At 37.5% G+C, this 23,908-nt stretch overlaps 1 protein-coding gene and 1 long non-coding RNA gene across 2 annotated transcripts; both read right to left on the bottom strand.

Annotated features, from left to right (window-relative positions):
- Window positions 1-9,560: 9,560 nt before the first annotated feature.
- On the bottom strand, window positions 9,561-10,397 carry LOC110694517. Its single transcript, XR_002505896.1, has 3 exons — window positions 9,867-10,397; window positions 9,683-9,767; window positions 9,561-9,594 (listed from the first exon to the last, which is right to left on the bottom strand). It is a non-coding gene; the product is annotated as an uncharacterized LOC110694517 (long non-coding RNA).
- Window positions 10,398-14,615: 4,218 nt separating this feature from the next.
- On the bottom strand, window positions 14,616-17,081 carry LOC110694556. The gene is made up of 2 exons (XM_021871733.1): window positions 15,765-17,081; window positions 14,616-15,665 (listed from the first exon to the last, which is right to left on the bottom strand). Exons 1-2 carry the CDS (start codon window positions 17,079-17,081, stop codon window positions 14,616-14,618), a joined length of 2,367 nt encoding a protein of 788 aa, XP_021727425.1.
- Window positions 17,082-23,908: the final 6,827 nt, after the last annotated feature.

The following is a 23,908-nucleotide window of genomic DNA, read 5'->3' as shown; positions in this document are numbered from 1 at the left end:
GTGTATAGCGTGCTTCGTATTCGAGCATCTTCTTGCTTAGATAGTAGATTGCGTTCTCTTTGCCTTCTACTTCTTGTGCTAGCATAGCTCCCATTGTCTCTTTGGTAACCGTCAAATATAACCTAATAGGTATTCCGGGAAGTGTTGGTGCTTATACGGGAGGATTTGCGAGATACACTTTGATCTTTTCAAAGGCTTTTTGACACACGTCATCCCATATTACTGGTACATTCTTCTTGAGCTTTTTGAAGATTGGTTCGCATATTGTCGTCAATTTTGATATGAACCTACTTATGTATTGCAACCGGCCAATAAATCCTCGAATCTGTTTCTCAGTCTTGGGCGGTGGCATTGACATGATTGCTTTGATCTTGGTTGGGTCTATCTCTATTCCTCGAGAGCTTATGACATAACCCAAAAGCTTGCCTGAGGTAACTCCAAAAGCGCACTTAGATGGATTCAACCTCATATTATATTTTCTTAGCCTTTCGAAAAATTTCCTTAAGGCTACTTGATGGCCTGGACGGTCTTTTGATTTCACAATCATATCGTCGACATATACCTCGACTTCTTTATGCATCATGTCATGGAGTAAGGCAGTTGCTGCACGTTGGTAAGTAGCACCCGCGTTTTTTAACCCGAATGGCATTACCGTGTAGCAGTAAGTGCCCCATGGTGTTATAAAAGTTGTTTTCTCCATGTCTTCTTCTGCCTGGTTGTAACCTGCGTACCCATCCATGAATGAGAAAATCGCGTGATTTGCCGTGTTATCTACCAGAATATCGATGTGTGGCAAAGGGAAGTCGTCCTTTGTACTTGCCTTATTTAGATCTCGATAGTCGACACACATTCTTACACTTCCGTCTTTCTTCGGAACTGGGACGATGTTGGCGACCCATTCGGGGTATTTGGATACCTTGATGAAACATGCAGTTATTTGTTTTTGAACTTCTTCTTTTATTTTAAGAGCTACGTCGGGTTTCATTCGACGTAACTTTTGTTTTACGGGTTTCATTCCTGGAATTAGTGGTATAGTGTGTTGAGCTATTTCTCTATTAATGCCTGGCATATCTTCGTATGACCAAGAAAATACATCGATAAATTCTTTAAGTAAGTTAATTAAATCGGTTCTTTCTTGTTTATTAAGTGTTAATCCGATTTTAACTTCTCTTTTATGGGTTGAATCATTTGATATATCAACTATTTCAGTTTCTTCAATTACCGGTGTTTTCTTTTTGAGTGTTTCCATTGCTTTAATAATTTCTTTGTCTTTTTCATCGTTAGTTAAGAAATGCTCGTCATCTTTGGTTAGAGAAGAACACGAGAAATAAGGAGAAGAAGAAATATTATTATACTCTGAGATCATTACATCAAAGAGTGATATGTCCTCAGGGACTTGATCACTAACTATCCTAGGAGAAGAAATAGGAGGGGAAGGTACTACTACTAAAGACTTAGAAGACTCTAGGGGGAGAGACTTCGACTCTGACTCTGACTCAGACGATTCTTCAAACATTGGTCCTTGCCCTGTCGTGATGGATATCTTCCTTCCACTTGGAGTAGTCACCTTGATAGTCTTGCGCCACCCTTGTAGTGATCCTTCAGTTGGAGTGATTAGCTTCGAGGGATCAAAGCTTTCGCTTTGTAGGACTGTTTGAATGAGCGAGGAGTTATCCTCTTTATAAGTTGGCTCATTCTTTTCTCGCCCAAACAGTAATCCCATGACATTAAAGTCAAAGCATGGGGGTGCTTTCTCCTTGTGGACAAGAGTTGGGATTTCATCAGTGAAATAACAATCCAAGAAAATCTCAAAACCCGGTTGCCTTATGCCGTTTACGACAAATGGCTCGGGAAAGTCATGGCATGGATAGTCCTCTCCTTCTTTTATGAATTGAACATTAAGTGTAAGAGGGTACTGATCCATTGGGATTGCTTTCTTTTGAATGCGAGTGTCCCTACGTGCCTTTGATTTTTCCTGGGCTCGCTTGATATCTTTCCGAGTTGGCTCGAAACCAAGTCCGAAAGTGTCTAACTTAGGGAGGCCAGGTGACTCCAGCGATTTTGCCATTCCTTTCATCTTTTTTAGGGTCATCCCAGGAAAATGTCCTTGTTTCTTCAGCATAGCATTTACAATCATGTTGGAATGGGGGTCATGGCAAAGAGGGGTCCTTTCATCCTCATGGATTAAGGAGACTTCTTCGTTAAAGCCCCATAAATCTTCATCATCCTCTTCGTGCTCCACATTAATGATTGGATTTTCTATAGACTTGATCCTCATGGACGAAGCATCGATGGTGATAAGAATTCCCCCAACTATAGGTTTTACCTGTTGGTGGAGAGATGAGAGGACGGCCTTTAGGTCATGAAGCCAAGGGCGTCCCAACAACAAATTGAACGAAGCTTTAATGTCTACTACTTGGAAAGTAGTAGCATGTTCTATTGCTCCCGCCGTTACATTTAAGGTAATTTTACCAAGAGCTTGACGACGAGTGTTGTCATAGGCCCTTATTCCTTGTGTAGACGGAGTTAAATCTTCGTCCATTATGCCTAGCATCCTCGCAGTTCTAAGTGGACAGACGTTGACGGCCGATCCGTTGTCTACAAGAGTAATAGGAACATTCATCCTCTTGCAAACTACCGTGAGGTCTAATGCCTTGTAGTGTTTGTCACCTTCTAGAGGTAAATCCTTGTCAGAAAAGGTGATCAAATTAATTGGACTAGGAAGATCACTTGTGAGGAAGTTGGCTAATCCCTCAGGAGTAGTGTCAGAATCTATCCCAATTTTGTCCAAGGCATTCATTACAGCCAACCTATGTTCTCGAGATGTTGCCAAAAGTTTCCATACGTTCATCTCAACTTTTGTCTTCTTAAACTGCTTAACGATATCATTGTCTTCAATGATAGGTATGGGAACTTATTGTGTGGTTGGCATAGGTTGTGTTGAAATGGGAGGTTGCATTCTCCCGGATCTTGTGAGGACGTCTATCGATGAGTCTTCTTCAGCCCAAAAGTCATCCATGGCGTATGACACAGAAGGTGGAGATCTTATTATGTCTTTTAAGTAGACATCTTCTTCATCACTGTCCCAAACTCCATTAATGGTTGCATCGTCTTTTTGTTGCACTAGGACTAGTTTCTTTTCATCAATCGTCTTCTGAACTAAATTCTTGAATTTGAAACAGTTTTCGATAGTGTGACCCCCTGATCGATGATACTGACAGTAATACCTATCTGTCCTTTTCAATGATTCGAATGGTCTCGGTTCGAGAGGTTTGATCTCGCCACTCTCGGAGAGCATTTCGAACATTTGTGCATATGGGATCCCAATTAGAGTGTATATTCTATTACTCTTCTTGGGTTTTTCAGTGACTTGTAAGGAAAAACGCTTTGCCTCATAAGTCGTTCCCTTGTTAGCTAGAGGTAATGAGATCTTATTAGCTTCCACAAGATCTTGAATGAGGTTTTGAAACCTGTAGCGTTTATTAGTGGTATGATCGTTTCCTTGATGGTACTTGCAGTAGGATTTGGGATCCCACCTTGGAGATTGCTTTTCTGGTGTTGGATCCTCTGTTGGATCAATAGGTTTGATTAGTCCTTGATCATAGAGGTGATCAAAAGTAGCATCGTAGGTCATTCCTATGGGTGTGAATTCTCTTTTAGGTTTATCTTTCAGAAGTGGAACCTCGTCATATTTCTTTTGGGGTTCCTTTATAGCTTTGAGAGCTTCATGTAGTAAATGTGATACCTCCATCATAGACAGTGTGAGAAATTGTATATCTTCTTTACTTGCCGGTTCTGGAAGGCTATCCATGACGTCGAAGAATGTCTTCTCGTCTTCTTCGATGGCATGGTTTCCTTTGATAGGTTTAATGAGAGACGAGGGGTCAACCTCGTTTTCCTCATCAGAGATAGCCAAGGCATGAGAAAGAGGTGCGTTATCAATGCTTGGCTTCTTACTGGCAGGGGGAAATGGCCGCTTGTTGTTGTCAATTAAGTCTTGGATGGCTTCCTTAAGCTTCCAACAGTTTTCGGTGAGATGGCCCCTACCTTGGTGATACTTACAGTGTGCTTTGGGGTTCCAATTAGCCGACCTCTTCTCGACTGGTGGGTCCCGAAATGGTCCAATAGGAGTTATAAGACCTTTTGCACTTAATCGATCAAAAGAGGTGTCATAACTCATGCCAATAGGAGTAAAGTTTCTCCTAAATGGTTTCTTTTGTCCTTGATTGTTCATAGCAAGGACTTCTCCTAAATTAAAAGTGCTAACGTTGTTTGAGTGGGTGTTTTTGGAAGAAGAAGGATTGTCGTTCTTCTTTCCTTTCCAGCCACTGTTGGAGTTATTGTTGACAACTTTTAACTTAGCCAGGTCGTCTTCAATATTGATCCCAATGTCATAGACGGCCTTGAAGGTATGGAGATTATTTTGATACTTGAGATGCTTGGAATATTTTTCTTGAAGGTTCTTGATGAACAACCTCACAGACTCTTTTTCACTTGGCACCTCAATCATCTTAGCTGAGGTTTCCATCCATCTGTTAAAGAAAGAGGTGAAGCCTTCATTCTCTTTCTGCTTGAGGATCTCAAGTTCCCTATGGTCAGTCTCAACCTGAATGTTGCACTTGTACCTATCAACGAAAGCGTTTGCTATGGACTCCCAGGTAGAGGTCTTTTCTTTCTCGAGAGAAAAGAACCATTGTTGGCAAACGGTCTCGAGAGATAGTGAGAACAGAGAGGGGAAAACCTTCTTAACGATACCCTTAATACTCATTATTGTTTCGAATGCTCTTAAATGAAAATAAGGGTTATCAGTTGCTCTGAATTTTGGGATGTCATTGGCATTGAACTTCTGCGGAAGAAGATCTTTGTCCACCGAGACCCCTTGTGAAGTGAGCCCTTGAAACTTGTAGTCGCTAGATAGCTTGCTTAGACTCTCTTGCATGAGGTCCATCTGTTGTTGTTTCACAGGATCATCGACCTTGAGTGTGAGGAGCTTCAGTGTTTCAGTCATGGTAACCAGTTGGTTCCTAAGCTCATTGACTTCTTCCTGTGTTACCATTATAGTCTTAGTTTTCCTCTTGCGAGCTATGGGTTTGTCGAAAAGTTGGACTTGTACGAAGAGGTTGTCTTTGATTAACCGTCCTTCCTTTCTTGACCACGCGCTGTAATTTAAACCATTTTGCGTTTTAATTACTTGACTCGAATCAACTTGACTTTACGATTTATTTTAAGGAGGAAAAAAAAATAAAAATGAAAATAAAAAAAATGGGTGCACATTTTTGGCAAAAATAATGTACATATTTTTAGGGAACTAAGTATAGTTTTTAAATTGGAGGATTAATATCCGACTTACCCCCCTAAAAATGACGGAAAAAACGCGCACGCAAGACCCTCGTAAACATGGTTAAAGTATGTGTATTGGTGTGTGCGTTGAGTGTAAGTGACATGCTTGAACTCTTGTGTAAGACCATGGGACTTAGTGCCTAAACTCGATTAATGACTCAAACAAGTACTATTGACAGCGAAAATTAACTGAATTAACTAGCAAACTGGTTAATTAACACTAGGTGATGACTCGACCAATAATCCAAACTGTCGGCAAAACGACAGAACTAGCGTTACACTGTGGAGCTTGGCGCCAGACGACAGAGCTGTTGCCAGGCGCCACACTCCACAGGGTGGCGCTACAGCTCAGATTTTGGCGCCAAAGGTGGAGCTTCAATCTGGGACTGTTTTCGGTGTTATTAATCAGCTAGGGTATGCCTAAAGTCGTACTAAGTTAATTCTGATTAAAATATTAGACTTTATTGACTCAAATTAATTAATTAATTAATTAATTAATTAGGAAAAGTTCTTTAATTAAGTCATTAATTTATTTAATCTCAACACAAGTCAAACAAACGGTTAAGAAACATAGAATATATGCACAACAAATAAAGCACAATTAGTCAAGTAGGCACAATATGATGCAATGAGTTTGCAAGCTAAACATGGCTCTAGTTCTCTAAAGTTCGGGATATGGTTTAGTCAATAGAGGGTCCATGGTTAATTGTCCGGATGCACCGCACAGAAGCCTAACCGTGAAGGGTTGGCGCGAGTGGATGGGACACCGTGAGTTTTAGAAAAAACTCGCTTCCATGGTTTGGTGAATTCAACATTCTCGGATGTACCCTTTGTTGCACAGAGCGTTCAATCAGGTAAATGGAGCATGAATTCCCAGATGGTTATGTCCATATGTAGAACACATATGGGTTTCAGAAAAGTGAGAAAAAAAATTCAATCAGGAAGTAGGATCGAGCAAACAATACGAAAAACCGGTCGAAATTAGAATGCATATTTCTGGCTCGGTATTGGGGGAAATTGGCGCCAGCAAACAGAGACTGGCGCCAGTTTTTAGCTATAGCGTCTGGCGCCAATGCTAGTGTCTGGCGCTACAGTTAAAAGTCTGGCGCCAATACTCTGGCCCCTAGCGCTAATTCCCACATGCCTCAGCAGCTTTCTGTGCTCGATAAAATTTTCCAGTTTTGCGCGGTGTTATTTCGGTCCTAGATGTGAAAGATATTTCACAAATTTCCTACGTATAAAATCCTATGGTTTTAACTCATTACGGATGGTCTTCCAATGAGATCTTTTTTATGCATATGACAATAATGTTAATCAAAATTACGCACATGAAATACTTAGAACGTTTCGAGTCTCATCCACTCATTCTAAATCATTGTCGAAACAAATTCAGGAAGTAAAATAGAAATCCTCCCCAGCGGAGTCGCCAAAAACTGTGGGGAATAAATTTCAAGCATTAATCCCCTAGCTTGAACCCCACTGTGATCATACACTAAAGTATAGTGGCGTCCAAAAGGGAAGAAAATAGAGCAAAAGAGTCGCCAACAAGTTTTAGGAACTTGTAAACCGTTCACAGGGTGAATGTTACACCCCTTAACGATCCAAGAGATCGTCAACTCCATAAGGTCTTGAACCAAATAAGGGTTCGGGGATGAAGGTACAAATCCAACCTAAAAGTGATTGAACCTGCCCTAATAATAGGCCTCTACTTTATTCAGATCGTATTCATGTGAGCTTTCTGACTAACATGCAATCAATAGGATTACCTTAAACTTGTTTATCTATGTTGGTTGAATATTAATGCACAAATAAAACTATTATTGGCGATCACTTGAATTATAATCATAATTAACTCTAAACAAGATTATTAAATATCTTATTAAGCGTGATTACAAGTACCAGTTCCCTTTCAACATGTATAAAAGGCGTGATCAAGAAATAACAATAAATATCAAACAACATAATAATAATCAATATCATGATAATAACAATCATCATAACAATAATCAAAATAATAATTATAATTATAATCATAATCATAATCATAACAATAATCATCATAATAACAATCATAATAATAATAATAATAATAATAATAATCATGTTAATCATAATAATAATAATTATTATAGCAATAATAAAATTATAATCATAATCAAAACAATTATAAAAATAATCATAAATTATGTTAAAGCATAATAATAATAGCAAGATCCTAGGCATGATACTAACAAGATTAATAACAAATCCTAGCATGTCACTAAGCAATAAAAATCAAATCTTTAACCCTAACATGATACTAGAAATCATAAATCACTACTACAAAAAAGGCCAAAGAGACCAGTTGAAAAAGGCCAAAGAGACTGCTTTAGAGGCGGTCTCTAGCTCAGTGGTCTCTTTGGCTAAGAGACCGCTTGTAAAGAGGTGGTCTTAAGTTGCTATACCAGAGACCGATTATCTAAGAAAAACGGTCTCTTTGGGTGGTTGATATTTTGAAATCTTAGAAGCATAAGAGACCGTTTTTGTCAGAAAAGCGGTCTCTTGTATACCAAACTATGACCGCTTTTTTTACTTAGGCGGTCTCTCTTTTTGAAATAACTAAGACCACTTTCTTAGTTAGGCGGTCTCTCTTTTTTAAAAAAAGAATATACAGCGTTTGTGTATAGACCATGCATGTATGATAGCCGGTCTCAAATGGGTAATTTTTTTCTTTCGAATAATCAAATTTTTAAATCCTACTTGCTGCATTAAATTTTTGCGCCAAATGATTCCAGTATAAATCTTTTTTTTTTTTAATCCAACCTGTAATCACCAAAAATAATCCTTGAACCTGCTAATATATTATATACAAATAGCATTCAAATACATACATATATATATATATGCATCAAACTATATATATCCAACACAGTACTAATATATGTACACAGTAATAGCTAATTGCCAATGTATCAAAATACAAAATGTAGAGATTTTTCAAGTATCAAGACTAACAGTAATCATGCTGTAATCACCAATCACTAAGGTTCTTCCGGCTCCTCATGATCAAGAACATATTGAATCCATAAGTCTCTAATCTCGTCAATTTTTTCTGAAGAATATGTGCAAGGATCTTTGGGAAAAATCTACAACATATGCCATTATTAAATGAGTAAAGAAAGATATATAATTACATAAAAGTTATGAAATAACAACAAATTAGATTACATCCATTTACAATTGAGCTAAAGAGCTATTTTGCCTACTTTCTTACTTAAATCCAGAATACATAGCTATTAGCATATTATCAACAAACAAATTTCTCAGTCCAAAATTAAAACAACCGAAAATATTTTTTGAGCTGCAGATGGATGCTAGAAAGGTCATTGATAACAAAGAGTTCTGAACTCTACTCAATTATGTTTCCTTTCATCTAATTTAACTAGTACTACTGTTCTGCAAGTTAAATTTTGAATGTATATACAGAGGATACCTCATTCAATGAGGAACTCGAGAGGGGTGCTGGACAGAGAAGGTTTTCATACGTTCATCTTGAATCAGCCACACAAAATTTCTCTAATGAACGAAAGTTGGGTGAAGGAGGATTTGGAGGCATTACAAGGGCTATCTTATGGACTTGGATATGCTAATCGCAGTGAAAAAATTCTCTAAGGGCGGTAGACAGGGGAAAAAAGAGTATAGTACCGAGGTTAAAATTATTAGCAGGCTAAGGTGTAGGAACCTGGTGCAGCTTATAGGTTGGTGCCATGATAAAGGTGAATTCCTACTTGTTTATGGCAGGAACACATCAAGGAAAGGGATTAGTATTGTGGGTGTGGGATCTTTATGGCAATGGTGAGCTTCATTTAGCCACTGATCAAAAGCTTAATCACATGGAATTTAGCCACTAATCAAAAGCTTAAGCCACTGATCTTTATGGCAGTGGTGTGCCTATCCTGACTACAATCACAGGCCATCAATAAAGAAAGCAATTCAAGTTCTCAACTTTGAGACTATCATGCCTAGTGAATTTTTTATTGATGAACACAGTCCAATTATCAAGATGGGAGTAATCTTCAATACCAAAGGAAATGCAAGAGGGGGGGCAAACAGAGGGGTTAACATATGCATGCATAAATAAAATACCAAGTTAAATGACATGTATGTTGAATATACCTGCTCAGAAATCCATAATACTCTGTTCTGTATAATGTCCAGCATATAGCGACATACAAAGTAAACACAGTGCTTTGTGTATGCAGATTGTAGAGGACACTGATACAAAAAAATAACCATTAACACAGTTTTGGATCTGATTTTACACTACTAGGTATGAAATATGCTAAAAATAATAATGACTTACACGTGGTTGCTTCCACCCTATTTTTGGATTCTTTTTTATTTTCTTGATATCTTTTCGATGCTTCATGCTGAATTTAACTATTCCCCTACAAAATCATTTCAAGATGGCACGGTTGCATTAATTTTGATTAGACAATAAGAAAAACACAACAAGTTAACCAAGTGAATATTTTAGTAGTATATACTCATTGATGATTTTTTGTGCAAATGAGTTGATTTCGTTTTCTGCTCCAAGTGGATCTAACCAATACACCAACCCATTCCATGGACTAATTACCGCTAAAGTCCAATGCAGACTAGACATATTGTAAAATAAATACATAGTAATGGGATTAATTAAAATTTGAGGATTTAACATAACTCAGATCTATAAAAAAAAATAAAAAACAAACTACACTTACTTGTCATTATAAGGAGCAAAGAATAATTGATTAACATTTTTCCCCTCATTGGTTCCAAAAACATGGGCTAAGTAGTCAGATCGAACTTGCTCATCCGTTGTCGGTGTCAATGGTGAAAGAACATTACAGTCACAGAACCCATACATTCCTGAGACACCTTCTTTTTGACAACGTTCTTTTAGGTGCCTAGTCCCATGAAAAGTCATATGAATATTAGTTAGTGGGCCAAAAAAAACAATATTAAAATTAGAACCTATATTATATGGAAACTTACTTCATGAAGACCTTCATTTGCGATTTTCCGATCTCCCTTTGGAAACACCAATCAAGCAAGTCTTCAAAGTCAAGTGAAACATCCAACCCATTTTTGTTAAGAAACACGCTTTCCGGGATAGTTATGGAGATGGTATCACCTGTCTTTTGCATTCCCATAGCTTTTTTTCTCATAACACGCATCCAAGTAGATGTTACCTTCTCACGATCCTTGTCGGTAAAAACATAGGTACGAGTGGTTGATGCTTGGGAAGATGTTGATCGTGGGGATGGTGTGGTCATATTCAACTCCTTATCTAGTTGCTTGTCCGCCTTAATAATATGGTTTCACACAAAAACAACACGCATGTAAGCTTTAGAAGAAGAAAGATTGCACATGAATCTAAAAGGGAAGACAAAAACCACATAAGAATCTCGAGTCTCGAAGCTAAGAAGTAGCTGAATGCAAAGACCAGACAAAATAAAGAAAAATCACATATAGCAAGTTGGATTCAGCTTATCCTGTATTCATTCAGAGAACTAACATGAGGGCAGATGCAATTTTACCTTTAATATTGTGTACAGATCAAAGAGCCTGCGTGTGGGTTGCTATTATAATGCTGTGATGATCGTTATGTAATCTGACATGTTTGTATCTGATGTGACAGTCCATTATATCTGCTTTTCTAATGTTTATTATCATGTTATACTAGTGCTGTAAACAGTGTGACTATGTGTTCACTTCATGTGAATCCATTCCTTTTTAGAAACACTGTTAAATTTATGTTTCTCACACATGATGTAATGGAAGATCAATTGTTAAATTGTGTAATCTTAAAACTCCAGGTTCTGGTGTCATTATTATCAACACGGACTGAATTAACTATGGCATTTAAGTATATTTTACAGACGCTATTCAGAGGGCCTCAGAAATCTCTATATCCACCACCTTTTAGTCCCCACGGCCAAATGGTAATTTAATTTCATAATAAGCTGGAAAAATTCAAATGTAAAACCAAATAATGTAGAAATGATGAGGAAGCAAAAGCCAGCAGATGATATTGTGTCTTTGTAGAATATTCCCCATAAGATAACAAGCACATGCATTTCTTAATTTGTGTGGATCAATGTTTCTATACTTGGAGCAAGATTATTGCAATATTATGATGTAAAAGACAGACACAATCGTCCCACATCAAGAAAGAAAATCTAAGCTAGGACTTTGCGGTATTAATAGAGCAAATAAAATCACTGTTTATTGTCTTTTAGGATTATGCTCCAATAAACTAAGGTTTTTTTTTTATTTACTTTGCCTAAATATATCTGAATATGTAAAATTTTGTGGGTAACCTTCTTTAAACTAATCACATACATCTTAAATTATCAAAAACAAAGAAACATCACATATAGCAGCTGAATGCACGTGGTTAGCAGAGGGCAGCTTAGCCAGGAACTTAGCCTATTATGGACCATGTATCCTAGCAGTAATTATACTATCAATGGTTATATCCATAAGTCGGGTGGTACTATACATAAAATACAACTATAGATGTAAAACATTATATACTTCCTACCACAACAACAATGTCACAGCCTAATCCCAATAAAATGGTACCGGTTGCATGAAGCCATGAACCGAGGATGCATATAAAATGAAGCCATGAACCGAGGATGTGTAAAATAAACCATACATGTTCATTAGAATGCAGAATGCAGAAGCAGTAGCAACAACATAGTAGCAACAGCATAGCAGCAAAAGAATGTAGATTTGCTCCTTTACCTGTTGGGGGAGTATCAAATGATTTGGCCAAGCTGTGAAAGCCTTCTTAGCTTGAAAAACAAAGATCAATTCATCGTTGGGACATGGCAAGGGAGCAGAAGGCATTAAATCTTCTGTAATGGTTACTCGACGATGACCATGTGGCAACGATATGGTATGATTACCAAGAACTTCCGTGTTGTTTTCTATGTAAAATTTTCTGTTAGCAACAATCTGTAGCTCTTTGTCGCTTCCCTCAATTGCCAAGCGGCAATCACTCCATCCCTGAAAACAATAGGCTCAACCAGATATCAAACATGAAATCTCGCTTAAATGACCTTCGCATTATATGAGACTTGAAAACAAAGCCCATAATTCAAGCAGATTACCTCGGGAAATGTATAGTTTCTGTTGGTATTCACAACTTGGCTTTGAGGTGGGGGAATTGGAGTATACTCAATTGCATTCATATGGTTCACCTCAGGCCAAGGAACATGGTATGCCTCTGCCTCTGCCGCTGTCTCGAGGTTCTGAAGTTGAGGATGGACCACGATTGGGCTTTTTGTGTACTGAGGTTCTGAGTTTGTCGCAATTCCTTGCTCAGTATAGGCTTGTTTGTGAGATTTATCCACATGTGAATCTTGTCCAAAGTGATGCCCTTCAATGTCATGCCTTTCCATACCTCCCATCAAGAGTTGTGTAAGAGGGACACCATTACCAAATGAGTTGTCTAAATGAGCAGCATCCAACCCATTTCCAGCTGCCCCTTAGCTACTAGAACCACTCATGTCACCAGAACCAAAATGGTTCCCAAAAGCACCAAGGAAACCACCCGAACCTGCTGCCTCCCCACCAAGCAGCCCACCTGAATTTGCAAGATCGCCACCAAAACACATTGCTGAGCACCAGCATGAATGCTCCTAATTACTCTTGGGTTAAGCATGACATCATGAAGGAAATTATAAAGTTTTGTTGCTTTCTCATTGTTGCCATCCTTGAGTTCATCACATTCATTCTAGCATGTAATTCGCTAGGTGTGGTTGGTTTGTTGTATCCAAAGTAATCCTTGTTAGTTATGCCTGATCCAACAGCCCTAATAGAACCTCCATGCTCGGATTTGTTTAAAGCTCTTGACAAGATATCATCTCGACCTGTAGCAACTATTTCACCTTTTTGTACTTGGGACTCCAATCTAATCTGTAAAACGAGGCCAAGATCATAAAGGGTTAGTGTCTATTTTTTTAATCGAAAAGGAAATTATATTACATGCAGGTGTTTACCAAAACACCAAGAAATTGCATCAGATTGTTGCCAACTTACTATTGCATCATGGATTTCTTTATCAGCAGGATTGTCAACGGTAAGAACTCCATTCTTGACGTAAGAATGAGCTTTAATCCAAGTCAAATGTCGAGGCACGTTTGAGACATGTATTCCTTGCTTTTCATGATCTTTCTCCTACATTGTGAAAATACAAAATCATAAATTAAACTACTTTGAAAAAGGTATATACCTAACACAAACATGCAATAATCACTAAAGCAGGAAAATGTCAGCAATACAAACTTAAAGTTCTAAACAAATATTTCTGAACTTCTTATTGCAGCAGAAAATATCAGAGTAATTCCCCTTCTCATACCAACAAAGTTGAAGTACTACTATGAAGTTAAGTTACTGACTTTATGAAGTTTTGGTGTGTGCAGGATTTATAGGTGATTCATTGAATAGAAATATTTTTGTGTCTCTATTTTGCATGCTGAGGCAAGTATCAAGTTTCCACTGAACCTAATCAAATGTTTACCAAGATGATACATTTGGTTGATCAATTATACTATATGAATTTACCAAGATGTTTCAGTCTCTTTTGTGCAACCTTCTTTGTGCTTTATATGTACCAACAGGTGTCCACGCTTTCGATTTTTCCCCTTTTTTTCTTTGTCAACCCACATGCCTTCATTGTGGTCATCTCTAACATATATTGAAATATCATCTGTAACATCAACCTCAATGTGTACTTGCTCCTTTCTCCTAACATAAACATCATCCAACACACTATCTTCACCATAATCATCAAAAATATGTCGGGGCTTTGGTGCTATAACTGCTGACATTCTCTTGTTCAATGGGTCGGTCATATAAAAGACTTGTCTTACCTGACTTGCTAGTATGAAAGGATCTTCTTTGTGACCAACTTTATTCAAATTCACCAATGTAAGCCCGAACCTATCATGTTCAACCCCATTATTATTGTCGACCCATTGGCATTTAAAAACAGGTATCGAAAAACTAGAGTAATGCAGCTCACAAATCTCTTCGATGACCCCATAATAGTTCATCATACCACACACAGGATTCTTGTCTTTAGCACTAGCAAAATGCATAGCTTCAGCCTCTAAAGTAACCCCACTATTCTGCATAGTACTAAGTTCATCTTGAAACCTTGTGTAAAATGTGCAACCGTTAATAACATATGCAGAATAATAAGTTGCACTAAAATCGGGTCCAAAGGCCAAAGTCTTTAGTCAATCAGAAAATGGAGTCGAAGAATCTATTAGCTCCTTCATTACATAATCCTTCAGCCAACTAATAAATGACCTACTATGTTCAGCAGCTAATGACTTCTCATTTGCTCTGCTGTTGCTTTTCCTCAAGAAGCTCATGTGTTTCTCAACATACGGCATAACTTCATCCTCATTATGAAGAATGTATAAATGAGCCTTATGCCAATCAACATAGGATAGGTCACGTACTTTTTGACCTATGGTCCCCTCACCATCCATTCTTCCACTATGACGAGATACAGGAAGCCCTATCCGTATTGCATTTAGCACATAGTCATTGGAATAAGCAAGAACTTCTTCATAAAATAGTCGTTCGGCAATACAACCTTCAGGATGAAAAGCGTTCTTCACATATCCCTTATAGGTTCTCATTTGCCTTTCAAAACACCATTGATTTCTCATGTGAACTGGACCACAATATCTTATCTCTCTAACCAAGTAAATCGGTAAATGGATCATAATATCAAAAAATAATGGAGGAAAAAACATCTCTAATTGACACAAAATTTCAACAATTTCATCCTCTAATGCAGTCAACTCTCTTGGATCAATCACTTTGCTATAAATCGCATGAAAAAATCCGCAAAGTCTAATTATAGCATAACGAACAATTTTAGGCAGAATAGAACGAATTGCTACAGGTAACAAGTGCTGCATTAAAACATGGCAATCAAGAGACTTAAGGCCTACAAGTTTCAAAGTATCCATGTTCACAAGGCTACGAATATTCGAAGAATAACCTTCGGGCACTTTTACTCCAACCAAGCTTTCACAAAACTCGATTTTTTCTTTTCTGGACAATGTGTAAGCAGCAGGAGGCAAGTATGCTCGACCTTTCTCATTTGTAACAACATGCAATTCATCTCTAATCCCCATATGCTTCAAATCATCTCTAGATTTTTTACCATCCTTAGTCTTACCGGGGATATTGAGTAATGTACCAATCAAGCTATCACACACATTCTTCTCAATATGCATAACATCAAGTGAATGTCTCACAAAGAAAAATTTCTAATAGGACAGTTGCCAAAAACATGAACACTTTTTGAAACCCTTCTTAGAAAGAGTGGATCTGTGTTTCTTTCCAAAAGTAATATCAATGTCCTTCACCTTTTCGAAGACCTCTTCACCTAACATGACTTTTGGTCGCCCTTTGAATTCTTGTGTCCCATCAAACGCATTTTTTCTCCTTCGATATGGATGATCAGACGGCAAAAATTGACGATGAACCGGATAAACATGCTTTCCAGATTCCTTTAACCACTGTCCTTTGCAATCCTCCATACCAATAGGACAAGCTGTTTCCCCTTTCACAGTATACCCCGAAAGATTTCCATCAGCCGGAAAATCTTGAATGGTGCAAAATAGCATTGCTTTCAAATTAAACTTCTCATTGCGATGTGCATCAAAAACTTCCACACTTTCTTCCCAAAGCATAATCAAATCGTCAATAAGAGGTGCCAAGTACACATCAATGTCATTTCCCGGCTGTTTTGGCCCTAAAATTAGCAACGAAAGGAACATATACCTTCTCTTCATGCATAATGATGGGGGTAAATTGTAGGTCACCAACATAACGGGCCAAGTACTATACGTATTACTCATGGAACCAAATGGATTGAAACCATCTATAGACAATGCAAGGCGTAAATTACGCTTTTCATGTGCAAATTCAGAGTATTTTGCATCAATAAACCTCCACTGCGGAGAGTCAGCCGGGTGTCTAAGCATTCCATCGTCTACTCGGCCATCAAAATGCCAGGTTAACTTCGTTGCATCTTCTGCTTTTGAAAATAACCTCTTAAACCTTGGTACTATTGGAAAATACCATAATGTTTTGGCAGGTACTCCCCGATCCCCTTTCTTATACCGTGAGGCTTTACGAATTTGACAACTCTCTAACGATTCATATTGATTACGATACAATACACAATCATTAGGGCAAGCATGCATTTTCTCATAAGGTAAACCCATAGAGCTTAGTGTCTTTTTCGCCTCATATGTACCAATAGGAAGGACATTGTCTTTGGGAAGCATGTCTTTCACCAATTCCAATAACACATTAAAACTTGTGTCTGTCCAACCATGACCAGCCTTCAGGTTGTATAATTTGAGTATGGCTGATAACCTTGTGTACTTGGTGCAACCTTCATACAATGGTTTTTCATAGTCGTTTAACAAGCTCTCCAACATGGAAGGGTTGTTATCAAATTGATCCTCAACTGCATGCAACATGTCCTCCAACCCATCACCCTCATTATTATTATGAACTTCCCGCACATCATCCCTTTTCTCACCACTACCACTATCTTGTATGTCCCTAAACTCTCCATGCCAGATCCAACGGGTATATGTTTTATCAAATGCCCATTTACTCAAATGATTGAGAATTTCATCGGGTCTCTTATGCAAAAAATTATGGCACATAAAACAAGGACAACGTAGCTTGGAGCGGCCTCCACTGTTTTCTACTGAAATTTTAATAAATTCCTTAACCCCTACTTCATATTCAGGGTCACCCGGCTTCGATGTTGATATCCAATTTCGATTTATTTCTAACCACCAAGAATAAGACCTCAAATCTTAAAATTGTCACATATGTAAAGCTCATATAAAGGCAATTTGGAATATTACCACAAGATTTACAACATCTATAAAACAATATATATAAATAAAACAATAATTGCATGAGTATATTAACATTGTATAAAAGTCGAAAAATAAGATTGAGATAAATTAACTTAAAAATATCAAATAAGTAAAGCTTATATAAAGGAAATTTGGAATATAACCAGATTTACAAAATCTATAAAAAAATATATATATGTATTTAAAAAATAATTGCAAGAGTATATTAATATTGTGTAAAAAAACAAATATCATATTCATTAAACAATAGCAATAAGCTCTTCCATTTTTCTATTCATTTTTTAAGCACAAACAATATACTATACAAAGTAAAGAGTAGAAACATGGACCACTAGTCATTTACTATTTATTTTTGAATGTGAGCAGCATGAACATCAAATTTGAAGAGCTTCCACATTCATGTTCTGTCATTTTTTATAGCACATATTTTTTCACATGCAATTATTTTAGGAATCCTTACACGTGGGGTTAGCTTATATACTATATTTTATACATCTTTTACAAAGGTACAAAAAAGAACTTTTGCGGGAAAATCAAATTCCTAAGAACTACTATATATAACTGCTCGTATCTTAAACAAAGCCCTCTAAGCCAAATCAACTAACCAGTATAACAAGACAATTAACATACAAATTTTATGCAAATAGATACAATAGAAAAACTGAAAAGAATTTGAATCATTATGCATTTTTATAACATTATTCTTCTTATAATATAGCAAAACAAACAAGGCAACCTCAATAAAACAGTAGATTATGAACAAAAATCAGTCATTTTATGAATTATATGTACCACATACATAGTTACAACAGCAATTGAATGAAAAATCAAAACTGAAAGAAAAATAATAATAATAATAATAATAATAATAATAATAATAATAATAATAATAATAATAATAATAATAATAATAATAATAATAATAATAATAATAATAATAATAATAATAATAATAATAATAATAATAATAATAATAATAATAATAATAATAATAATAATAATAATAATAATAATAATACCTCGCGCGACCTTCTCCAAAGTTAGGGTTTTAATCCTACAATTGCAGAATTCTCAAGCTCCAACAATTGAATGAAAAACCGAACTTCAGTGGTGGAACTGCGGTTGCTACCGTGCGCCGGAAGATGGAGTGCGAACGATGGAGTTTGATTGCAATGGAACGGTGGTGTAACAATGGAGTGAATTGAATGCAATTATGCAATTATGGAGTGCAGTCAAGGATGGAATTTGAGTGCATGTCGCGTCGGCAGCCTTTAGGTGGAGGTGGACGGAGGTACGCCGGCAAGTGGAGAAGGAGGTAGCTTAGCGCGGTGTCAAGCTAAGGGAAGTAGTTTGATCGACAATAGGTAGAGTAAGCTAAGGGAAAAGCAAAAATTTGGAGCAGATCGAGAAAGTGAAATTATTTTAGGGATTTTGGCGGTTTAGAAGAATTAGGAAAAGCAGAGACCGGTTATTACTTTCCACTGGTCTCTGCCAATTTTTAATTTGAAAAAATAAAAAAATAAAAAAAAACACCTAGAGACCGGTTTTGTAAAACAATTGGTCTCAAACTATTTTAATTAAAATGTAAGAATATTCTAAAATACCCCAAGAGACCGGTTATCTTTAAAAATTGATCTTTTGAATTTGTTTTGAGACCGCTTATGTAGTAAACAGGTTTATTATTTTGGGTCTCTTTGGCCAATTTTGTAGTAGTGAATATTAGGAAGAACATAAGAAGCATCGTAACAATCATATTTGATATTAAAATTACCCTAGACATGATACTAGGAATATCATAATAACAATTTAAACATGATTTCTACATCATAACATCAATAAATCAATTAAAGTACTTACTTTGATGCCTTGTACCTCTTTCTAATAACAAAATACACACGTTAGTAACTTCAAGGAAAATAATAATCAAAACAATTAAATTAAATAATTGAAAGAGAGATTTGGGACCAAACCCTCAGAAATTAAACCTTTCACGTCTAGGGCGAAGGCAACTTCGAATATGTCTAGGTGTTTCTAGATCTAATGAATGCGGAATTTTGTATTTAAAAGCTAGTTTAGAAAAAGAGAGAAAGAGAAAGATGAGAAGAGAATGCGAGAATTGATGATTGCGAATGAAAACTGGTTGTAGGTGAATGAAAACGGAATTTTTATGAGGTTATTTATAGAGAAAATCAGCCAAAAAGATAAAATTAACAAAACAAAGTATTGGCGCACAGAAAAACGAACCAGCGCCAACGCTGGCTGTTGGCGCCAAGCGCCAAGGTTGGCGCCAGGCGCCAAGCGTAGCGCCAGGCGCTACAGCTGGCGTTTGGCGCTAATTTCATAAATTCACGCGTTTTCTAAAATCAGATAAAAAATACCGTACAGGAGGATAAAACGTATTTTCCTCAAAAATGCTCTTTGATTTTAATTAAAACTCTGAAAAGTCAACAAAAGTCAATTTATCAATATTAATTGAATTAGGAATGAAAAGAACCTTCTAGAAGAATCTAGAAGACTAAAACCATTCCTAATTGCATTAGGAATGTTAAATCATATTAGGCCCTCCCCTAGATCATTGGGCCGCATATAAGGCTCAAACCGGGCTCAGTTTAGTAAATCGGCCATAACTTCCTCAATATTCATCGGAATTGGGCTTATAATATATCGTTGGAAAGCTCTTGTCAAGCCCCATCCAACTACACTACTATTGGACCCATATCATGGACCAACCAAACTGGATTGGATGTTTTCTGAAAATAAGTTTTCAAAAACATAGAGAAGAGAAAAGAAATTAAAACTATCCGCAACACTAAACTTTCCACACTTTCACTTCATTCGATTATGATTCGACGCGAAAGGTACTCATCACTGGGTTTGGTTTTGGGGAGACACAAATGGGTGTCTACACTACCCCAGCCACCCAACCCCCACCGTCAGCCCCACCGTCGGCAACCAGTTGCCACTATCCTCCTTGACTGCCTCGTTTCCAGCCCAAGCAACTGGAAAATTCGCTCCCTCCCTTTTCCCCGTCCCCAAAACCGGCAACCCTCCCCAACGACCACCAAAAACAAGCCGCCGTTGCCGCCGTTTTCCATAACCCTTAAAAACAGCCACAAACACCCACTAGTGGTCAAAATCGGCCGTATTAGGGCCGAAATGGTCGATTTTGACCTTAATCCGGTTGATTTTGATCATAAGTAGCGTTTGTGGCCGTTCGTTTTTTGGGTTGCTTGAAAAACGAACGACCGTTTTTGGTGGCCGTTGGGAACTGACTATCAGATATGAGGAGTGGGAAAGGAAGGGCGACGCATTTTCGGTAGCTAGGGCCGGAAATGAGAGGGTTAGGTTGAGGATGTGGTGGTTATGCGCCACCGGGGGTGGGTCTGTAGTGGTTGGGTTAGTTTTAAGGATTTTTTTTTTGTCTAAACTAATAATATAGCAACACGTGGCACAATGGACCCAAACTTAACGGAAATTTGGACGGCAACTGTTAAGTGGTGGTAATATTTTTTTTTTTTTATAGTTTAAAAACCATTTTTTTGTTTTTTTTTTTGTGGTGTTAAAAATCAATATTTTCTTCTTCTTCTTCTTCTTCTTCTTCTTCTTCTTCTTCTTCTTCTTCTTCTTCTTCTTCTTCTTCTTCTTATTATTATTATTATTATTATTATTATTATTATTATTATTATTATTATTATTATTATTATTATTATTATTATTATTATTATTATTATTATATCTCAAAAACAGACGAAGTCATACGACCTACAAAAAATTAGTGTGAACTGAGATACAATCTGGGCCCAAACTCCTCTAACTATAGAAAATCTTATCTTAATTATTATATCTCAAAAACAGACGAAGTCATACAACCTACAAAAAATTAGTGTGAACTGAGATACAATATGGGCACAAACTCCTCTAACTATAGAAAATCTTATCTTAGTGAATATATGAGTAGCAGCACGGGCCCCAATGTCTTGCGTTATCGAGAATTTCCGAACCTGCTTCAGCAGTGCAACAACCTCCTTCTCTAATTCCCCAAGTGAAGAAAATGAGAAGGGAATGAAACCATATACAATCGCCTGACAACTAGATTCGTACTTGACCAGCTTCCGATGAGCCGCACTAGCCACAACCCATACAGGCACGAAGCCAGATAGCCCCGACTGTGTCAATGGAGAAGACTTTGTCAAGTCAACACAAACATCGCATCCTTGATCCCAGTAATAAAGTAACACATCTGCAGATCTGAGAGCCCAGTCGTTTCCTCCAGACACCCAACATCAACCTCTTTTCTCGCTGAAATCCCAGGTTGATAGCAAACATAAAAAAGGGTAGTCCGAACAATATTATGCCGATGCGTAATACACACCAAACCAGCACACGACACCAAGTGATCACCGAAGATATCCCAGGAAAAACCCTTGAACAAGCAGAACACGGTGTTGAGATAGAGAACAAAGGACACCCAATTAGTAGCACAACACACATCGGTAAGTCTTTGCATTCATCGTCTGACCCTACCCCGAAATAGGGACAGCCCGAAGCTAAGCAAAGGTGTGATCTCCCTGCTGCAATTTCCACAATGCAGATTGTCGAGTAGATAAAGAAAATGTGGATTCTGCAGAAGCAGTAACTTTTGTGAAATATATATGTGCATATTTCTTCATGAGTTTTAGAGCAGCAACCTCACTAGGATTACTCAAAATGTCAGACTCCACCATTCGATGAAACAGACCGAATGCATCCTCAAAGGCTCGACTAAGACCAACAATACTAGCATAACGTAGAAGCTTAGTCTGCAGCCCAACAGATTGTAACCGAGATGCAAGAAAAGCATAATGATGAACATCTCCTGCAGAATAAACATCAAGCCCTCCAAACGCAAATGGTAAGGTGGAAAGTCGCCACAGCTAATTGCCAAACCTAGGCCCTGAAGCAGTAACAATACGGTCCAAGCAAGAACGAAAGACCCCAATGAATGTGCTCTAAGCTGCTCAAATGTATTAGGAGGACAAGTACGCAAGGCAAAGTAGAGTTTAGAAACTCCTGTACATGCCATAATCAACAAAAACTCACGTTGAGGATCATCAAGATTAACAACCTAATCCATAAGTGCAATGGTCTTGGTCACCCTCTACTTCATAAGCTCACCACTAAAACTAGGATCGAAACTAGCGGGACCCCCAAAAAACTTAACACCATGTAAAGGTCGAGCAATATTAGAGGGAAAAACACCCACAAGCTTGCTGCGAGGGTCCTCTGTAGGCCAGAAAACTTCTATTTTTTCCACGTTGAGATGTAACCCAAAACCGGGCCCATCCTCCATAATCAACTGCAGAATCTTCCCCACCACTAAAGTGTCCCCAATAATAGTGTCGTCATCCAAATACCACGTCTGAAGACATACCTCAAAAGCATATCTGATTTTACATATATACTAGAGGTTGTAAAACCAAAGGAAAAGGCAGAGGACCAAGGGGATCACCCTGTTGCACCCCCTGAGATGACCATAAGGTGTGGTCCCCATAATTGCAAAATGCCCGGATAACGACGACGAACTTCATGTAACATGACCTCACGATAACCTAGATTGAAGGCATTTTGAAAATCCACCAACAACATTGAGCGGCCAACACCAAAACCACGATCCACAATCAACTGATTCAAAGCATGAAGAATTGTCTCACCATCTAAAGAAATCCCAACACCAAATTAAAGACCATCAATGTAACTTCCCAAAGACCGACCTTCGAAACCAGACGTCGCCAAATAGTACCCACAACTATAGGTGAATACCACCACTGGGCTTGAGAAGTGGCGTGAGAGGAGCATAGAATACCACCACCGAGTTTGACAAGTGGTGTGAGAAGAACACTAGCAATGTACTCTCCTAATTCCATAAGACATTTTTCAGCTAGAAAGAGATTAATCACATCAGTAATATAGTCAACCAACTCATTAGAGAATGCCACAGCAGCACCACTCAAACAATTTATAAGGTGTTGAGCACGTAAACCATCCCTCCCACATAAATTATTACTTCGTATTATTTTTATTATTATTATTATTTTTATTGTTAGCCAACACATAAATTCAACAATTAACATATCTAATTATTAATTAGTAAAAACAATTGATAAAAGGATAATTTACCAATTACTACCGCAAGTTAATACCACTTTGTAAATTACTACTGCAAATTAAAAAAGTTGTGAATTACTACTGCAAAAATTTTTTAGATGTTGCGATTACTACCAAACCCCCATTATACCCAACTATGACGTCATTATATCCCTTTAACCCGTGTTTGACCATGGTTAAACGTTTTAACTAGCCCCCCTCCCCCCCAAAAAAAATGGTTTAGGGATATAATGACGTCATGGTTAAGGGCTTTAACCAAGGGTTAAATTGATATAATGACGTCATAGTTGGGTTTATTGGAAGTTTGGTAGTAATCGCAACATCTTAAAAAAAAATTCAGTAGTAATTCACAACTTTTTTAATTTGCGGTAGTAATTTACAAAGTAGTATTAACTTGCGGTAGTAATTGGCAAATTTTCCTTAATAAAAACTATTTGATGAAATGTATATTGAAACAAATC

Source organism: Chenopodium quinoa, unplaced genomic scaffold (genome assembly GCF_001683475.1).
Source record: "Chenopodium quinoa cultivar QQ74 unplaced genomic scaffold, ASM168347v1, whole genome shotgun sequence".
NCBI lineage: Eukaryota > Viridiplantae > Streptophyta > Magnoliopsida > Caryophyllales > Amaranthaceae > Chenopodium > Chenopodium quinoa.
Note: the sequence above shows the minus strand (reverse complement) of the source record. Positions and strands in the feature narration are given on the sequence as shown.